At 38.7% G+C, this 20,230-nt stretch overlaps 1 protein-coding gene across 6 annotated transcripts in view; it reads right to left on the bottom strand.

Annotated features, from left to right (window-relative positions):
• Positions 1-3,879: 3,879 nt before the first annotated feature.
• Positions 3,880-20,230, bottom strand: part of ATOSA (atos homolog A) — a 46,902-nt gene continuing 30,551 nt past the window's right edge. For 5 of the 6 annotated variants that reach the window (XM_053988601.1, XM_053988599.1, XM_053988598.1 and 2 more), the window contains exons 3-12: positions 19,590-19,792; positions 19,038-19,163; positions 16,918-18,766; positions 16,153-16,269; positions 15,139-15,212; positions 14,235-14,343; positions 13,391-13,549; positions 11,486-11,554; positions 10,478-10,677; positions 3,880-5,126 (exon numbers count right to left, since the gene is read on the bottom strand). In XM_053988601.1, the coding sequence (XP_053844576.1) occupies positions 4,973-5,126; positions 10,478-10,677; positions 11,486-11,554; positions 13,391-13,549; positions 14,235-14,343; positions 15,139-15,212; positions 16,153-16,269; positions 16,918-18,766; positions 19,038-19,163; positions 19,590-19,792 (3,060 nt within the window). In that variant the 3' untranslated portion in view covers positions 3,880-4,972. The remainder of the gene's footprint in view (positions 5,127-10,477; positions 10,678-11,485; positions 11,555-13,390; positions 13,550-14,234; positions 14,344-15,138; positions 15,213-16,152; positions 16,270-16,917; positions 18,767-19,037; positions 19,164-19,589; positions 19,793-20,230) is intronic. The other variant, XM_053988597.1, reaches the window with a different exon arrangement.

Here is a 20,230-nt window from a genome sequence, read left to right as displayed (position 1 = left end):
GAATCACAGAATTACAGAAACGTCGGGGTTGGCAGAGACGTTCGGTGTGGTCCAGTCCACCCTCACAGGCGTCACTGTAACCACTAAACCACATCACCCGCTGCCAGAGCCATACGTCTCTTAAACACCTCCAGGGATGGTGACTCCAGCGCCTGCCTGCGCAGCCTGACCAGACTAACAGTGAAATTCTTCTAATATCTAATGTGACTCACCCGAAACTCGGCTTAAGCCATTTCCTCTGGTCCCCGCGCTGGCCCCCAGCTCCCTCACCTCACCTCACCTCACCCCAGGCCCCTGACCCCGGCTCGCCCAGCCTGCATGGCCTCCCCTGCTCAGCATCGGGCTAAAGGGAAAAGCCTTTACTGCTTGGCTATAGTTGGTTCTTTTGGCCACTTTTAGTGATCAAAATACCAAGGAGCTGAGTCCTCAGCAGCATTACTCGAGGATCTCATGAATCCCAGACTGCAGCTGACAGGGTAGGAAGGCTCAGTCCATTGGAACTTCTTAACAGCACAGTATCAAGTTGTACAGAGTATTTTATTCCCTTCCCATCACTGTCTGGTTCTTGGCTGAAAAATAACCTTCTGTGGACTCTCTTCAAGAACATAAAGGAGCGGTTTAAATAGCCCACCATTAATAAACCTTTAGGGGTCCCTAAATAAATAGGTTATGTGAACAGCAAGGTATGGATTAGCACAGCTCAGGAGGGACTGGCCAGCACAGGCTTTGTGCGATTATGGTGGGGAAGAACATAAGAGTCAGGTCAGAAAGGTCTGTGAAAGCTGAAGCTGTCAATGATTTTGTCATAGCTGAATTGTACTAAATGTCCCACAAGCCAGCAGGTGGAAGAGGTTTTTTGTGCACCTGAGAGATTCATCCAGAGCCCAGGATCACATAGCTGTGGGGAACCCAAGGAATGTGCATATCCCTCATTCAGAAAGGGATACAGCAGGCAGATTGCGCAGAAAAATAATCATAGAATGCACCAGTGGGTTTTTTCCTAATGATGAAAAAAGTCATGATAGTGGTGGGTGTGCCACATTTGCTTCTAGCAAAATCAGGGAGAAATGGTCTGAAAGTGTGAAAAACAGAGCAACGTAGAAAAATGATCATAAAAAGGATGAAGTTGATAGATTTTTAAAGGAAGAAGAACAAAGCAGTGACAGCAGACAAGAATGCAAACTCCAGGAATTTCTTTCAAATCTCTTAGAAAATTAATATGAGGGAAAACAGTTTCAGGGATTCAGCAGTTCCTTAATGCAGTTATTTCTTTAAGGGAACATAATGCAGAGCAAAGATGGGAAATAAATTCAGAATCTCAGGAAAACCCAGGTTCTTCAATGGCCTCAAATACATGAAAGCAGCCTACAGAAACTAGGTCAGTTTTTAAGGAAGTGTACCTAAAGCAGATCATGAAGACAAGGGGGTACTGAACAAAACTTTTAAAGACTAAAGCATTTAATGTTTCTTTTTGTTCAATCTGGCATGATCAAGATAAATAGTGTAACAAACTAAGTATAGCCTCTAGCTGGAATAAGGAAAGACTGGTTTGCAGGTTACTTTAATTAGTTTTGGTAAATATTTTCAATGTGGATGAAAGAATCTCCTTAAGAGATTAGAGAATGACAGAAGCAATCTCCAGTTAATTACTGGTGATTCATATAGGAACCTGTAAAAAATGAATGGGTTTCCAGGAGTCACTTTTCCTGAATTTGAATTAGAGTATGGGGAGGACAGAATACAAGCTATATAATTAGGCTGTCAATAATGACTTGAAAAATCATCTAAAATAAGCACTCAAAAGAAACTGAGTAGCTAGGCAGGAATTCACAGTTAAGAACAAGGGTTTCACACAATCATCTTTCCTTTAAGAAAAAGGAAACTAGACCATGTGGAGAAGTGGGTGAAGGTGGTTGAAGTTCCAGATGCCTTCTGGCATTAATAAGGCTTCTGACACTTTCCCATGCAAATTAGGGAAACTTAGTTAGATGAAACTTTAATGTGGTGGATGCAAGTTTGTTGGACACAGCTATCAATTCTTCAAACAGCAGTGCTGTGTTCAGCACATAAAATCTTGGGTAGTGAGAGAATAAAGTTCAATAAGGAGAGCTACTATTTTGGGAACAAGCAGGTAGGATGTCTCTTATACTGGGTAACAATATGAATGCAAGATGACATCTCCTGATACTGAAAACCAGTGTATTCCAACAGGATGCATGAAGAGGACTTTAATCCATATGATTTATCAACCAGTTCTTTCAGTCTAACTGGCACAGAGAGGCCCTGACTGGGATGCTGTGTCCAGTCTCACACACTTCAAGACTGATTCAGTCCAAAAGAAGAAAGCAAAGAGCCAGAATGACAAGAGGTGCACAAAATAAAGGCTGACTGAACAGTCTGGGGTTGTCTTAGTTATCAAAAAAAAAAAAAAAGACTGAGGAGGGAGAAACAAGAACTAAATTGCTTGCTTGTAGTGAAAAGGCTAAGTATTATTTAATTCAACTTCAGCAACATTTAGTTGGATGTTATAAATCCTTATATAACTATTACTAAATGTATATATTCAGTATAACTGAATGTTATACTTTGTCACGATAAGTATAATTTATCACTGGAAGAGATTAGTTGTAGCAGCCATCACTGGAGGCCCTTATAAACCACTCAAACATTTTTGAAAAATAATTGTATATGGTTGAATCTGTTGAGGAATAAAGAGGAGAAACCAATGGTCTCTCAAAAATTAGTCTAGTCTTAACTTAAGCTTAGAAGGTCATGTGGAATTTAGTTCATAGTTTATGAGCATCCAGCATTTTTCCAGGTGTGTCCCTAATGGAAAGTGTTTACTCAGATCAAGCTGTAAATGGAGAATGACTCAGTAAATTCAAAGTTGTGCACAGATAATCCAAGGTCACTTTCATTCCAAATCCATATAGGGGCTAAGTGTAGTTTGACTATTAAAGTGAATACAAATTTATTTCCTAGACATGACTTGTATCAAAACCCACACTTCTTTGCTATTCAAAGCAAATTAATGAAAGGAGATTACTTGAAGAAGTCTATTTAAATAAAGTTATCAAGATACAAACATTGCATAACGTCAGTGCAAAATAAAAGGTTAATCTACTAAAGGTTAATGGTGACTTTTCATTACAAATGTGTCCTTTCCTCATGTTGTTTTTTCATTGAGCATGCAAGCAAGCTGTGCACCATGACACAAATAAGTAGTTTGAGGATACATGCTGTTTGCTTATGACTCAATAGCAGCTACACAGAAACTAGGACGTCCTCTTGATACCCTAGTCCAGGCCTTAGTTCTGTACACAGTACAGCTGCAGCTGTGTTTGACTCTTCTGCTACCAAAAGAAATTGTTTCTCAGTTTTAAAGGGCACACAAATTACTAGAAACTGCAAACAATCTCTTCCTGTACAGTTTTCCCCAATTCTCTCTAAAATGAATGCTCGGTAAACCTTTGAAAACCTGGTGTAGCAGGGTGGAAAACACTGCTACATGGGGAAAGGACTCAGTAATATCTGAGCTTTGCCCTTCTGTTGCAGCAGTCATTTGCATGTACAAGACAGTTGATGAGTATCATCTGGAAAGTCCAGTCTCCCTTACGTTCCCTGGCAGACTTCCTGGAGATTTCATGATACACTGACTTCTCTCATCTAAAGGCAGTGCTGAATATACAAGATGCACATTCATCCTTTCTCCAGTCTTCATCAGATAAGCATGGTAAAGGGCACCTTGCATATTACTGACACTCTAAAGACCTACAGCAAAGTAAAGAAAAACACAAATCAAGGTAAGACAGTTGAGAAACTCGGATCTTCATCAAATGTCATAAAGCTTCATTTCCATTATTAAATATATAGCTCAAATATAATCAAATGTTTCTAACTTTATTTCTCTCAGTTACACAGTTTAACACGCAGCATAAACTGTTCATCTGACTGTTTTGTTTTAGGAATACACACACATATTGGAAAATAGTCATATGCCCAGTGTAGCATTGCTAGTAAAACTTCCTATGGCCACCTAGTGGCCTACATGGAATTGACCTATGAAAAATATTTAGGATTACATGAAGATCCTCTCATCTAAGAATAAAACAAAAAGTACAAGTTTCATAGCTTTTGCATATATTTGAGATATAAATACTAATTTGTTTGCACAGTACATTCTTTAACACAATTTGAGAAATAAAATGGGGGAGGGTGCAAATTTTATGTGAGGGAAACTAATAACAGAAAGCAAAATTAAAATGGCCATTAAGGAAAGAAAAGAAATTGAGGGAGCAAAATGTGAATTGAACTAATGATCTGAATGCATGAGTAAGTAAATAAACAATCTGCAATCTGTGGTTGCAAGTGTTATTAAATCTGGATGTGCAAAAAAAATGGAAAATGGTACCATTAAAGAGAAAAAACAGCTAAATGCTTGCATAGTATGAAATGTTATGGAAATTCACCTGTTGTCCCCATTTTCAATAACTTAAATGAATATCACTTAAAACAGCACACAGATTAAAGACATCTGTATATATTTCAGATTTCAATATTAATGCCAAAAATACATAGTATGATTTTACATAGGATTTATGCTACATTAGAACACTAAAGACAAACATCACTTGAGTATTAAATGAAACATTAAATATTAAATAACTGAAAAATAAAATAAAAAGTGTAAACACTAAACTAACTTGGGAATTTGCTATTGCAACACATCCAATGAAGTGGTTTTAAACAGTACAAAAAGATTAGATTTAAGTATGTTTCCAGTCTACTTGGAATACACAAAGCTCATTCCAGAAACCTTTTAAAAACTGGTCCAGGATCACATAGAACCTTCTTTCTCTTGAGCGCTATTTTTATTCCTTTACAGACTTAACTTTATTCTGCTGTCTCTACCAATCTTTGCTTGCAAGGAGTACTCAACAGTAAAATGAATACTTGAGTTTGCCACTGTTTGCTAGCATCTTGGTGAAAACTGAGGGTTTGTTGGAGATTCAGTGTAAGATTTGAGTTCATATGCAGCGCCGCTATCAACTTCCATGGATTTCCGAGAGAATAGGAGCCTTACATCTCTGTGGAGGTAGATCTTTCCAGATTTGGAACTCTGGAACCTGAAAAAGATACAGATATCTGTATTACCTAAACCAAAAGAATAATCTTTAAAAATTATTAAATAAAATGCACTCTTTAAACATTTAAGGCCAAAACACATTTGAGCAAACAAAATTAGTCAGTTAAAATGAAAAGTGAAAGAATATCCTAACATTTTCATTCTTCTTTGTTTCTTTTGACATTTAAAGGTTCTGTTCCTAATCACCAGTGCAGTGCACAGCTTTCAAAGTGGCATGGAATATTTGAAGTTCACACTGCCATTATGTACATTAAAGTCCTCAGAAATCAGGAATGGCAAAAAATGCTCTTCAGTGAGCACTCCTGAAAATGTCCAAAGGGCTAAGTACATACAAAAAGGAAATTTCAACTGTATACAAATCAAATATGCATTTCAGGTCAAGCAATCATATAGACAGATCTCATTGCTCTCTTAATGAATGGAACACCAGGAAGTTTACTACTGCTTTATACCACACTCCAAATTTAAGATCTTGTCTTGAGAACAAGTAGGTACTGGGATCTCTGCAGGCAAACAGATTTTTTTTTGCACAGACTAGGGAGCATTTCAAAGAGACTGCACTTCACTGGCCCAATCACCAAGCAAACAGTGGTCAATTCCTTGGCCCATTCATCTTTTATGCTGCAGTTAAAAAACCCCAGTTCAGGTCCTCCAAACCTGCAGGAATGTTCCACATTTCCTGGGTATTAACAGCTGTATATGGGGAGACAAGATCTGCATTTCAGAGAACTGTATTCTTGTAGCAGAACTCTCTGATTTCCTTCTCTCCTCCAGGAAAGGCAGAAGAGCCTAAGGAGCATTTCTTAAAACAACTGAACTTAACATCAGTACCACTATGCCACAGTGACAGAGAAATGCTATTGCTGCTGCAACAGAAACAGAAAAGCCATTGCTGTTGTCACAACAAGATGATACCATGGCAAATGCTGAGAGAGCAGTGCATGCTGTGTTATCATGTATTACAATTTGCACAGATTTTAAATAGTCTTTTATGCATTGACCCCATTGAAGCAAAAGCAGTATCTCTAGAATAAACCTATTCATAATTGGACTGAAATTCTGAGCAGTAGGAGAAAGACAAGTACAGAAGATCCATCAAGGCTTCATCGTCTGGGGAAGGCAGGTTGCAGAAATGGATTCTGTGGCACTGTTCTGTTCAGAGGAGTGGTGCAGAATAGCCTGTAGTCATCCCCACAGCCAGACAAAGGAAAACTCTGTTCTCCTAGATACAGCTGTCAAGGACATTAAATGCAGCAGGGTCCAGCAGAATGCTCCTACTGGCTCCCACAGAGATCTCATCCATCACTATTTATTTGCTCGGTGCTGTCAGTGTGAAAGCCCTTTACCTGATAGGCAAAAGGGAGAAGACACTATCTTAAGAGAAGACTGTGGAAGAGAGCACAAGGAAGAGTGAAAGACACAAGGGACAAAGCAATCACCACAAACAGTTAACTCAGAGTCTAGCTCATAATACATTTTAAAAGGAAAAAATTTAGTGAAAGGTCTATTGCAGCAAAACTATGATTGAAATTAATTCCTACAGATCTAGTTATCAAAGCACCATCATAAAATAGATCTCAACTCCCATTTTACACATGGATCTTTCAAAAGAATTATTAGCATGGTCTATTTTTAAACTTCTCAAGCTTGCTCTTTTTTATGAGTGATAATCCTGCAAGACTCCCTTTGCTCAGTAAATAGTGGTTCTCTGCAACATGACTTTTCTGAGCATGACATTTCAGAAAGATTGAAGAAGGATAAGTGTGAGACAGCAGCAAAGTTCAAGGGATTCTTCTCATCTCTGCATACCTTACTTATTTTTTTTTCTTTTAGACAGGTCTACCCTAGTAATTGGGATTTAGAAATCTTGCTTTTTATACATGAAAATACATTTGAATAATAGAGACAAGCATTCCCAACGATTTTGCAGGGTGGTGATAGAGTGGCCAGCATGGGACTGCCTCCGGAGCTATGGCAGCTCCAGTAGTTTTGTGTAAAGAAATTTTAAAAACCCAACACAACCAATGTCTCTGACAGATGGTGTCCTAGGAACAGTAACAGACAAACACAGGAATGCTTAAACACACAAACATCAGATGCTAGAAAGTCTGGCAGAGGAACTTTACTGAAGAAAGGACAAAGTCCCTATATGTATTTTATAGGCCATCAAAATTCACAAAGAACAGAGTAATTCATGGAAACAGAATAATCCTGAAAAGCAGGGTAATCATGAAAACATATGTAGCAAGATGTGTTTTGTAAGTGAAAAAGACTATATAACACAATCTATAAAATCTGTAAGTTAAAAGCATTAGGACAAGGAAAAAAATTTCTAGATAAGAAAAAATGCTGAGAGACCAGAAAGATCAAAAGCAGCTAGTAAATCAGTAATAGCAGGTATCTTCAGCTTCCACCAATAAAGGTGTATGTCACATTAGGACATACTATTTAAAAAAAGTTTCTCAACACCTTGAGGCATCACTGCTTTTAACAGCCAGTTTCAGGCTTACCCTCCACTGAGCCCTCAGTAACAACCCCTGTTTAGCTGTTAAGCAACAGCAACTATGCTCCATGCACTTCCTGGCATTATGGCAGTAGCTAAGCCTGTTGACCAAGCTTTAAAATCTTGACAAATGCTGAGCTGTGGGCAGGTTAGCTGTTTAATTACTTTTTACAAGGGTGCCAGAACGTGACCTAGAAACCCACAGATGGTCATCATCCCCACAACGCCAGGCAGAAATGAGGCACAAGCAGAGCTGAGCTCACAGCTCTTATGCTCAAGTAGATTTAATTACAAGACAAAAAGTCATTGCTTCACACGCAACAAAAAAATTATCCCTGAAGCATCTTCAAAAAACAACTTAAGCTGCAGGTGCAACCCTTGGGAGTTTGCAATAACGAATAAAGCTCTGCTGTGTGTGCAAGCTACATTTGGTGTCTCAGTCCTGTAGCTGTGGGTACAAGTACATCTGATGGCATATTGAACAGAACCTCAGCCATACAGAACTGCACGCAGAAGCTGCACACACAATAAATCTGACACTTTAAAGACTGTTGTAGAAAATCTGGCCGCCAGTGTTAAGCTCCAGACCTATGCAAGCGTTTTTGCTGAATTACCACTTGAAAAGGAGCTTTCATAATGTGAGTGCTGACAACTGTGATTAAGGCCTCGCAAGCAGATGCGACCACAATGCAGCTCACTGGTGGTGACTTCATTTGTTTTTTTAAACAAAATTTCAATACGTAAGCCTAAGATGCTTGTGCTCAATGACTACTGCAACTAAAACTGAAAGGCTGTTCTAAGTCAACTTGAGCAACAAACAAAAAGAAATCTGAATAGTTAAAACTTTTTAGGTTTGCATAACTTTTCAGTAAAGCAGGCTTGAGGAAACTTTGCTGCTTTTTAAAATGAAGCTTTAAAACCAACTTACATGTATTAATACTAAGATTTTTTTAAGCCCTCAAAATTAAAATCCATCTTTAGTAAAGAAGGCTACTAAATGGACAACTGAGTCTTTTGTAAAACCATAAGTGCTCAGTATAATAAACCACAAGACAGATCAACATAAACTACTTTAATATTTCAAGGAGTTCTGCCATTCTTACATTATGAAAAAGGATCCAAAACTTGGGCTTATCACTGAAGAAAAACTTGTGGCATACTCTGTAGTTATTCACTTTCCAAAGTAATGAGCTCAGCATCACAATTATGATTTTGGTTTTCCCCTCAGAAATGGATGCATTTCCAATTACACATCATAAACCCATGAACTGATCCCTACCAGAGGTCTGAAAGCTGAGCTGAATTGTACAGATATTTCAAAATAAGAAGCATCAGAACTGCAACATCTCTGTCTCTCAGTAGGTATCAGAAATAGGAAGCCCTTAAAAAAGACTTCCAGATGTAACAGATGAGAGAGCAGAAAGCAGGTTTGCCTTCAAACAAATTCTTGATTCTGTCAGGAAGAAATTTACAAACAACATTAAAGTAGAAGCTGAAAGGGGACGCAAGACCACTACTCTTCATGCAGGTATGCCAGACCCAGCTGGCCACAGATTTTACCCACCACTGCAGCCAAGGCCTGTCCCCAGTTCCTCTGCACAGTCAAATCAACATTACACCTGAACAGAGCCTTCTGTTGGGGCTACACACTTTTTCAGAATTTGCCCCAAAAGGAAAACTTTAGAAGGTGGTTAGGTTAGACCTTGCAAGTTAGTGTGGCCTGAAAGGCTGAATTTCAATCCAGGCTGCATTTCAAAATGAAATGTTCAATAGCCTTCTCATGACACTATTTTCACACTCCAGTAAACCAACACACTTTTTATGACTGTCAACTTCCATTTAATGGGAGAGTCTGGCTTAGAATCATTGTTCTAGACAAGGTTGCGTATCAAAAGTCTGTTGGATAGAAATCAATGCCACTAAATAGGAAAAATAATATGCACCAGAAATAATTGTAAAACAATAGAGAAGTGTAAGATACTTGATTTTGTTCTGCTTGCTCACTTCATAATGTTGGCTGCTGGTGGGTTTCCAAGTGCTGCAGTGAAAGCACTGGGTCTGTGTGTACAGACATTTCTTACTAGAAAAACACACACAAAAAGTCTGCAAACTGCAGGAGGACAGAGTAAATCCATCATTCCCCTTTGTTTCCAACTGCAGTTTCCAGAACACCCCAAGAGCAGCAGCACAGTGTCTAGTTCCAGGCAGTGCTTTGTAAATCATTTAAGGAAGATTTAGTGAATATTTTATAAAGTGAAAGGCATCATCACCAGTATTGCATCATGAAACAGGTATTTACATTTTTGCCACTAAACACTGTATTTTTAGGAGCAGCTCAGACCATTTTTCATGTTACAAACTATTCTGGTGAAGAGGCACATGTGAAGCACACCTTCCCTTCAGTGATCCTTAGTTTTGGCTTTTGCCCATGTAACACCCACTTTCACTATTTCCTTTAACCTCAAAAAAAGTGCATCGATTCAGCCAGAACAATTTCTCTCTTGCTAAAAAAAGGTTTAAGCTTTATAATGCTATACAAAATACTTTAAAGCCAAGAGAGAGCTTTATGTTATATTTTAACTTGGTTTCTCCCAAGGAGAACCCAAATTATTAATTACCTCTTCTTCCTCTACTGTCTAGCTTAAAGACCAAGTTAGCATTCTTTTTTAAATTTTTTTTCTTTTCATTCTTTCTTATTTCTGGATACAGAAAGGCTGGCTGGAAAAAAATTGTGAGTTAAATTTTGGCAGATACTTTTTTATGGTTTTGGCTTGGGTTTGTTGGGGTTTTTTTGTTTTATTTTGGTGTTTTAATTTCAAGGAGCTTACCTCAGATGTATGAGGTAGCGTAGTAGCCTTTCTTCAGTCTGGTGACTGTTTTCTTTATTGACAGTTCTCTTGATTTCTCGTCTCACAGGAACAGAAAAAGTTCTTTGCCGTAGGAATGTTTGATGATTAGCTGGCATTTCTCTCAAGTCATAGATCACCACAAACATCTTCACCACAGTTTTGTTAGGGTTAAATAAGGTCTGAAAAGACAAACAGTTCAATACAATACTCTTTAGAGATGACAAATTTAAAAAAAAAACCCAACAGATCTAACCCAAACTCGATCTGTCAAAATAGTTATCTATGCACTTTGTTTCTGTGCCATACAGAAACGTTTATGTAAAGACATTGTGAAGCCTTTCTGGTTTTCAACACTTCAGCTACCAGCAATTCCCATTTAAATTATATTATAATTAAAATGCTAAACACAATCTAATCTGAATGAAACACTACTATATGACTACTCTTACTTTGCTAATCAGCATCCCCGTTTTTGTTTATTTTTCCAGTCAGCTTTTTGTCTACACTGTTTCCAGACACAATACACTCGCAGGAAGCACAGTGGTGGGCTCCGCTTTTAAACCTGAAATTATGAATGTGTTATCTTGGACTGGGTTCTTAAAAGAAAGAGTCAGTTCACTGGTTCTAAGCAATGACTGTGATTTACTTTGTGATTTTATTAAAAAAGTAAGGTAGTGTTAAAATATTACAAAAAGTAGATACAGTTATTCAATCTTTATGGCTTTAGAAGAATTTCAGGATTTGGACTGTGGCCTAATTACTTCCCCATCACTTTTTCAAAGCCACAGTGTCCCCAAGTATTCCGAATCTCCTGGAACTGATTGCAAGACTCCTCAGAGCACAGAAGTGTTCAAAGATTGGGAATCTTTTTTTGTCCCACTCACAGATTTCTACTGCTAGCTTCATGCTCATCTCCAATAAACCCATCTCTGCATGACGTTCTTAATATTAGTGGTTTCAAGGCACCCTTATCTGCTGAGTACGTACCACTTGTATTGTTCCTGAAGGCGGTACCCGATAACCCCTTTTACCAAGGGACTCTAAAGTAATTACACCCTACAAAAACAAAACTCATATTTAGGTCACAGAGATAAACAAATCAAAATGTTCTAGTCATGTAATTGCATTTATTTGAAACATAAGCAGTAATTTATAAAAACCAAAAATAGAGAAGGCAATGCATTTACGATGCAGTTAAAAATCAATGGTGGGGCCTTAAAGATACTTTGGCAGACCATTAAAAGCTGTGCAATAAGAGGTACATTCTCCTCTTGAAACAAGATTCAAGTTTCTACATCTTCTTCACATCAGGGAGTTAGGACAAAACAGAGCTTTCTTTTCAAAGCAGCTGGGAGGTTAAAACTAAACATTTGTCCCCTCCTTTCCATTTCTATATCATCTACAATTGCACCAATAATACTCCCAATCTCACAGAACTCATTTTTGCTTTTCAAAGGCAGCAGATGCACTTAATCTTCCATTCTAATCCAAACCTTAGGAAGGATGACATCTGCTTTTGTACCAGCTGTGATCCACAGAGCACCCCGAGTGCCCCACAGGCGCGGTGCCGCTGCCGAGGCCACGCTGCGGGCACTGCCACACGTCTGGTCACCCTGCAGGGCACCAGTGCTGCACCCCCTGCACGGGACTTCAAAAACCCAAACCAAACAAACTGCCAGGAAAAGACCCCGAAGCAGAGAAACTAGCTATACAAACAGAAACAATGTTTCTGATGATGGAGGCACTACACAAATGCTGTATTAATCCTGGGAGACTCAGCCATAATAGCATATTTGGAAATAGCATGTGGAAAAGCCTGAAACAATGAAACCCAGCTAGGAAAATAAGCAATGCTACTTTTAACCATTTAAGGAACATGAGAATCCCTTCACCTCCTAGAAAATCACATGAAATAATCTAGAAAAATGAAAGCAAAAGAATAGATACTTTTTGCAGTGGTGAAGACATATGCAAGTTTAAACTCAAAGCCATTATTTAAAGTCTAAGCAATTTAATTTTCTGAATTCTTTCCAAAACAGAAGGTCAGAAATGGTAAGTGCTATGAATTTAAAATCTAAATCTAAATATTGGGATACTCAGATCTTCACTGCTTGACTTCCATGTTTAAACAAACCCTTTATTGTATATTAGACAGACATACACATATGAAAATCTCTAAAAATTGGGTCTGTCACCTACGTAAAAATAAGGTTCTTTAACAGACATTCAGAGAAAATCCAGCCTCTGATTCAATGCCAGCATACAAGACACCATTTTCTTTTTACAGAGGAGCACTCTTAGACATGCAAAACCCCTGCTGTTACTGTGAAAAGGTGGACCAGTATTAGCACCCAGAGACTGAGAACACAAACACTGTACGGCTGCAAACATCAGCAAACCATGCAGCCTGTGAGGGTGCTGAGTGTCACCACAGCCCTGGCAGTATCTGCTTTAAAAGAAAGGGCTGAGTAACTTCCAAGTCTAAGGTCTCCATCAGCCCCTTGGCCTGCACCTAAGCCACTCTGCAGAGTGGTTAGTTGCCCAGAGCAGCTGCTTGTTGGGACAACAAAATGTATCCCGTTAAGTCCAGCTATTGCCTCACTGCTATTTTAAGTTAGATGGACAAAAAGAGATGTTGGGGGTTGATCACTGCAGTGTGGGGGGAGACAAATACATTCAATATCCCAAGATGAGAACAGCTGAATGGTGGGGCAGAGAAGTAGAAGGAAAAGCACTAGTTAGGGAAAGGGACAGGAGAACTCTGTCATAGACAGCTGAAAATAAGCCAGATCCCTGCAAATCTTTACTTGCTGAACCCTCTACTCACCAAGCTCTTGCTCTTCACCTCCACATATCAGAACTTATTTAAAATAAATCCAACCACACATTTACCATGTAAGGAGAGGGTGCATTGTCATCTGAAACGCTGTAGAATGACACTTCAACTGGCAGAGTCATGTGCGTGGGACAAAAGACTCCACTTGCTCCCACCTCTGCTGTGAAACCCTCCACGACACCGAGCGGGTCCAAGCGGAAATTCAGGACAGATTCCTGAAAAAAAAAGCACACACAGCTTAGCTTGGGAACACCTCTGATAAAACAGCATAACTAATAAGGAAACAAGTGCAAAAGCCCATGGAGAACTTTACTGCAGCAGGATCTATGCTTGATTTTCAACATATACTGTCTGAAAAAAAAAATTAACAGATTCTGTAACCTACCCCAACAAACTTAACTCTGTATTTCACAAGACAGTACAATATAACCTGTGAATGCACTGGCTAATAGTTGCTGTTATTGGATATGCTATTTGAAGTGAAGAGCTGGAGCCTGTACTTTAAACACATTCTGTTTAACACACTGATTTAATCCAGCTTTTGTAACATACTAAGTAGACTTTAAGAGTGAAAATGTAAATCCTTTCTCCTAGGTAAGTGCATTTTAAACATGAACAATTACGGGTTATTAAATCTCATTTATGGCAACAGAACATCTTCTAACTTGACCACAGTGGGAAACAAAAGCTTAAGCAACTCATTGCATTTGATTCTCTGAGACAGAAGATGTCTGGGGCATGAAATAAGTGCCTTTACAGCTGGAAATATAAACAAACTTTATTCAATTCAGTTAGGAACTTTTACATTCTAATAATGCTGGAATTGTTCACAGTAATATACTTCTAAAAGCAGTACAGAAGAGTAAAAATACCACAAGAATTCTAGAGAATATGCAATACCTCAAAGTTTCCCAGAAGGCTCAGACTTGTTACTGGGGGAGCACTAGAACTTAGAAATGGTTTCCCATGGCTGTCTTGATCACCGTCTTTGTTTATACATTGTTGTGGGCTATTAAAAAAAGACAGAATAAATATAAAGGATAAACACATTTGCTTTTGTCTTCTGGGTATTAACAGCTCTAGAAAGAATAATTTACTTACTATACTACAAAATGTTGTCCTAAAGAAGTAACAGTTGAACATTGCTATTAATACTTTGGCAGAACGTTTTCTAGTTAACTGAAAAGATATTTTTACCAGCTTTACTTTACAAGGGATAAAGACAATAAAAATTTGTTCTTTAGCTCCATTAGCAGGAATCAAAATATCATATTATTTTCTCTTGTATGTGAGTACTTTTGTCTCATATTCTGAAATATATCTCATATTTCCAACATCAAACTACCATACCAAAAGCTGTTTATGTTACCTGTATTAATGTATGAAAGGTCATGATTAGCTCTTTTTAAAAGTCTGGTTCTCTGAACAAGTGAAGACAAAATACTTAACATGTTCAGCACTAAGAACAAAATACAACACAAAAATAACATTGGTTTGAAGGAGAATCAACAATTACTAGCTTTTCCATCTGAAAACTCAAGTGTATCTGACAGCATATCTACCCCTGCATGGGAAAGAATTCATTCTGCCAGCAGCTCCCATTCCATGGTTATGTCCCAGAGCTGTGCTAACCTGGAAACTCCCAGGGTAACTCAGCTGCTAAGCCTTGTATCAAAATAAGGATTCTTTTGAAAGCATTTTTTGTCTTTGCTAACATGCTTTGATTTTGCATATAAATATATATATATATATATACATTATGCTTCCCTCAAAAATCTCAATGGTTCTGGTAAATAAAACATACCTTCTTGCAGACAGACATTTCAGCAAAGATGAATCCAGATCAAAGCACCCAGACTGTGTTTTCCTTTGAGGAACCTCAACAAGAAAAGAAGATGTTAATTTGAAAACTGAGCTGCTACCACAGACAATTTTGCCAAGTAAGCACATTTTGCCAAGACTTTTCATGACACTACAAAATTACAAAAACAGAGCAGAGAATGTAATTCCTATACATTTTAAACTTAGTGAAGAAAGTTCTAGGATTATTAATGATGAGACTGTAAATTCTGATTAACAGGAAGTATTTCGATGAAGACATTCAGGAAGCTGATGTCTCTTCAGAACAGCATAGAATATTGCTAATAAACAGGCTGTAACAATTTCCATCCAATTTTCCTGAAAATATCACAGCCTTTACAGGCAAGGAAGAATAAAGCATACCATGTGTTGATTACAGGACATCACTACTTCAGTAGTTTTAATAGGAGCTGCCTGTTTCATAAAACTCCAAACAACCTACCAAGAACTTAACACTTCCCCCCAGTGTCTGCCTTTGTTCACTAAGTCATTCCATGACACTGCTGGTTACTGAAGAATATACAATACAAACTGTTCACAGAAACAAAGGCTTTGGAATAATGGGCAATCAGGTGTTAAAAATGAACACAAAACCTAAATGACAAAATGTTAACTTACACTTAAAACTCTGATCTTCAAAATGCTTTCTTTTGTGCTCCAAAATAGCACCAAAGGCATTGTTTACATCAATTTTTCAATATAATGCCACCTTTTGTTAATCTTGTTATGATTTCAACAACTATGTCTTTAATATTTTCTTTTCCAAAATTATTATTCAGCCTAATTTACATGTTAACTCTCATTTAAGCATTAATTTCCACTCACAGGAGTATTCACTGTGACACAAAGTAAATACATACACTTCACCTAGGTACTTTGTCAGATTTTATACCATGCACAGACATTAGAGGAACAAACAGTCCCTTCCTCAGCTAAAAGAATTTCAAGAATAACTTACAGGACTAGAAAGCAGAGGCAGTCCAGTTCTGGGATGAAAAGCCTTGGTTGAAGTTCCATCCAGGGATCGAAAATTGTGTTTCCGCCACGTATTTGTGTGTTTTAGAGGCGGTGCTTTCTGCCAGCAAAACAAATTTCCTGAGGTTATCAATGGGATACTTCAGTGACCTATCATGGTAACCCTCACTTGCTGTAAGGGAGAAGACTCCTGACCCAGGTGGATCTACATCACACTAGCATGGGATGAAACATTCAGTAGAAGTTCCTCTTGACTCAATCTACAGTTACACAGATTGCCCCTAACAGATCACATTCCATGCTCAGATGGGTGCATTTCTACAAACCAGGATGCCTCACTGGCCATGGGAACAGTCATTCAGAACTCTGTCACCAGAGGGGAATAGGACAGCGTTCTTCTCCAAGTTAAACTGATGAAATTTAGGGGAGGCACCACTGGCCAAGTTACCCCACCACAAAGACTCATTTGACAGGTCACCTTGCCAGCTAGACCATGGCACTAAATTGTTTCTTGAACACCTCCAGGGATGGCGACTCCACCACCTGGGCTGTCCCTTCCCATGCTTAACCCTTTCCATGAAGAAATTCTTCCTGAGTTACTTCAGGCCAAGACTACAATGGTAATATGTTGCTACCTGCAAAGTCAGGCTGAAACTCCTCTTCATGCTGGCCCTTAGCAGATAGAGGGTACAAGCTACCTGACAAAGGGCAGCTAGAGGAATTACTGTCTGTTCCCATAGGTATTTACCTGTGCATCTGGGTTCTTCTGCCGCTCACACTTAACTACATTGTCTTCTGCAGGTTTCTTCTGAGAAGTGCTTTGAAAATCAAGGCCTGTTGGGTCTTCATTCTCATCATGTGCAGTTTTTGTTTTATCTTGTTTGGTTTTGGTTTTGAAACTGTCATGGTCTTTATTTAAATAATTTTCAATACTAACAAGTTGTGTATTTTGCTCATAAATAATTGCTTTTTTGGAGTCTCTATCTAAACACTTGAGCTCATTTTTGTGCAAAGAGTCAGATATCAGCATCACACTTGCTTTTTTTGTACCTTCAAGTATTCTGCATTTTTCTATCTGTAAATTATTAAAACTCTCTGTGCCATTGTTCTCACTAACAACTGTTCTTTCTTTAAGTTTATTTGTGCAAATCTGTTCATCAATGTTGCTGGAATTTGAACCCTGTTTAATTCTATTGGTTATCTGGTCTTTCTGTGCATAACCAGAATGTATTTCCAATTTATCTGGAATTTCAGATTTGTTTTCTTTAATACATGATGATGATGTGTGAATGCTACTAAATGCATGAGAAGTTTTATTTGAAGTCTGATGAAATGAATTTTGGACAGCTTCACTGGGTTTTGCTAAAACCAATTTTCTTCTTGCTTGGACTTTTAGAGAAGTCTTCAATTCTCCATCAAACCTAGAAGGACTGGTAGGAGTATCAGGTGTCTTTGTCCCTGATTTACTGCTGTCTTCTACCAAAGAAAATTTTGATTTAGCAAAAGAAACAGAAGATGGTTCCTTGCCTTTCTTCAGCAAATTTTCATCTTCATACGTACTTCGGAAAATTTTTGACGTGACTGGACTAGCCTCATGCACTTTGAATGGACGTCCAGCAACATGGGAAGTAGCTGGATCACAATGAATCAAGTGCTGGGCAATCCTTGCTATCACCTCCTGCCGCTCCTGCAGCAGGGAATCAATCAGGGGGTTACCCTCTCCTGCCGACTGACGGCCACAGTGGTTCCCTGCAACACGGGCATCCAGCAGTGGCACCTCTGGCACTGCTCTAGCTTTGCCTTCATCACCATCTTCCTGTATTGCATTGTCTAAGTTGGCAGCAGGAACAGGGGAGCTTTCCTTGCTTTTCCTTGGCAAGTTTTCCTCTTCGAAAGTGCTCCGAAAAGCTTTTGGTGTGGCCGAGATGTTTTCATGTGTGGTGAATGGACGCCCAGCAACAACTGGTGAAGTAGCTGGATCACAGTGAATCAAGTGCTGAGCAATCCTTGCAATGACTTCTTGTCGCTCTTGAAGTAAAGAGCCTATCAAAGGATTGGTTTCTCCTGTGGGCTGATGCGAGCAATGATTATTTGAAACATGGGAATCAACCAGAGAATAGGATTTAAAAGTTCTGACCGGTGTTTCATGAGATTGTGTCTTATTGTCTGCTGTGGCATTATAGCACTGAACTTTGGACTGTGATGCCCCAAAGTCAGATCCAAGTCCGGTAGATGGATAAAGTTTTAAATTTCTAAAAGATGTTGTAAATTCAGGCATCTTTTTTCCATTAAGTAGGCCTTCAGGTGTCATTGTCCATGTCTGTTTCCCACGAAAACGCAGTGGACTGGAAGTTCTGCATTGCTGAGCAGCACTGGGATCGCTGCGCTGATGGAATTTACGCTCTTGCATTTGCTTTTCATAAAAGCTAAGGTTGGTGTGAATACTACAGGTCAAAACTGGGTAGTTGGATTGCCTGGGCAGGGACTGGACGCTGACCCTCAAGGCCACATTGTGAGAAACGTTAGGAACAGGAAAGACGTGCTCAGTGGGTGTCTGGGAGAACGTCCATTGCAAGTCCACATCTGCAGCGCTCACCCTGCAACAACACCGAAGGGCATTTACAAAAATGGCTACATGTAAAGTTTTTAATTATCTACTTTGTAACAAATATCTAAGAAAAAGCACTAGAAACATCAGCAACTCCTGTACTTTGCATAGTACACAAATCCTACAGAACTGCCAAAGTACCGGGCCAACAATATGGCACCTTCTAAGAGCAAGTAGGAAACCAGGAGAGAAGAATGATTTTAAGACAAGCTGCAGCAATCTGCAGACAGCAAACGAGTTTTTTTCCATTGCAGGCATACCTGTAGAGGATGTTTCGGGGAACAGCACCATGTGAAACACTCAGCCACGCGCTCAGCTGAGAGAAGAAAACGAAGGAGCGAACAGCCAATAAAAGGGTCTTCTCTTCAATAAATCGATCTCCACTCCTAAGGCATGTAAAGACAAACACATGAGTGTTGGTAAGAATATTCAGAGACCTGTTAGAACTAGAATATTGTCAGATCTTCAGTCAGAAAATAAAATATAGCTTAATCAAGCAAAGCAAAAACTCCTCAAACATTTTGAAGATTCCAGAGGCTGATTTGTTTTTATACATATGAAAATTAACAAAATTTTACATAACAAATGTTATATGTTACCATTTGCAGCCAGGAGCATTTCATACTCTGCACTGCACAAATTTTGAGTACAAGATGACTAAAATTGAAATGCTTTGATTTCACTAGCAAACAGTGGTTTTTTAGATCAGTCCTCATGGCAAAGAGCCAGTTCAAAAACACTAACTGATTACTTTAAGGACTTTAATATGAAATATTCTCGCAAAAATCAACTAATCCTCATATCCAACTTACTGTCGAGGAACTGGCTCCAAAATCCACCTTTCTAACAGCAATGCATCTTGTTTGATTGCAGGATCATTTAAATCATTCCCCTCTGTGGTGGGCCCTTCATCACTATAGCAACAGTCTGGAAGTAGCATCACTTCGACCATGATTGGAATATTGTTCTTCCACAGAAGCATAACCTCAGATCTGGTTCGCCTGGCCTGACGACACTGAGGGAAAGAAAAATGTCAACATACACAAGCCATAAAAATACTAGCTAGATTTAAATCTAATTTAAAAGCACATTCCAAAGTACTAGAGAAGGGTAAGGGTCAAATTCTGTTTGGTTTCACCAAATCAGAAATAAGATTCCAGAGATATTAAATTAAATAATAATTAACACCTCCTTTACAGTTGCCATTTGAGAAACTTTCTTTAGTAAATTTAAGAAGCTTGTAAAAATGCATTTCCTCAACCACTGCACTTTGCTACTTTGTAGCTATCTCTCCACAAGGCACCCTCTTGGGTAGACAGACTCAAGCAGCATCTTTATAAATCTTCATAAACTGTGTCTTGGAGCAGGCTAACTTCTGCATGAATATAACTTAAATTCCCACTGTACTTAAGAACTTTTACTTGAGAGATGGGATGCTCCATCGTTACTCCCA

The sequence above is a fragment of the Vidua macroura genome, chromosome 12 (assembly GCF_024509145.1).
Source record: "Vidua macroura isolate BioBank_ID:100142 chromosome 12, ASM2450914v1, whole genome shotgun sequence".
NCBI classification, from domain to species: domain Eukaryota; kingdom Metazoa; phylum Chordata; class Aves; order Passeriformes; family Viduidae; genus Vidua; species Vidua macroura.
This window is presented reverse-complemented; position numbering and strand designations above follow the sequence as displayed.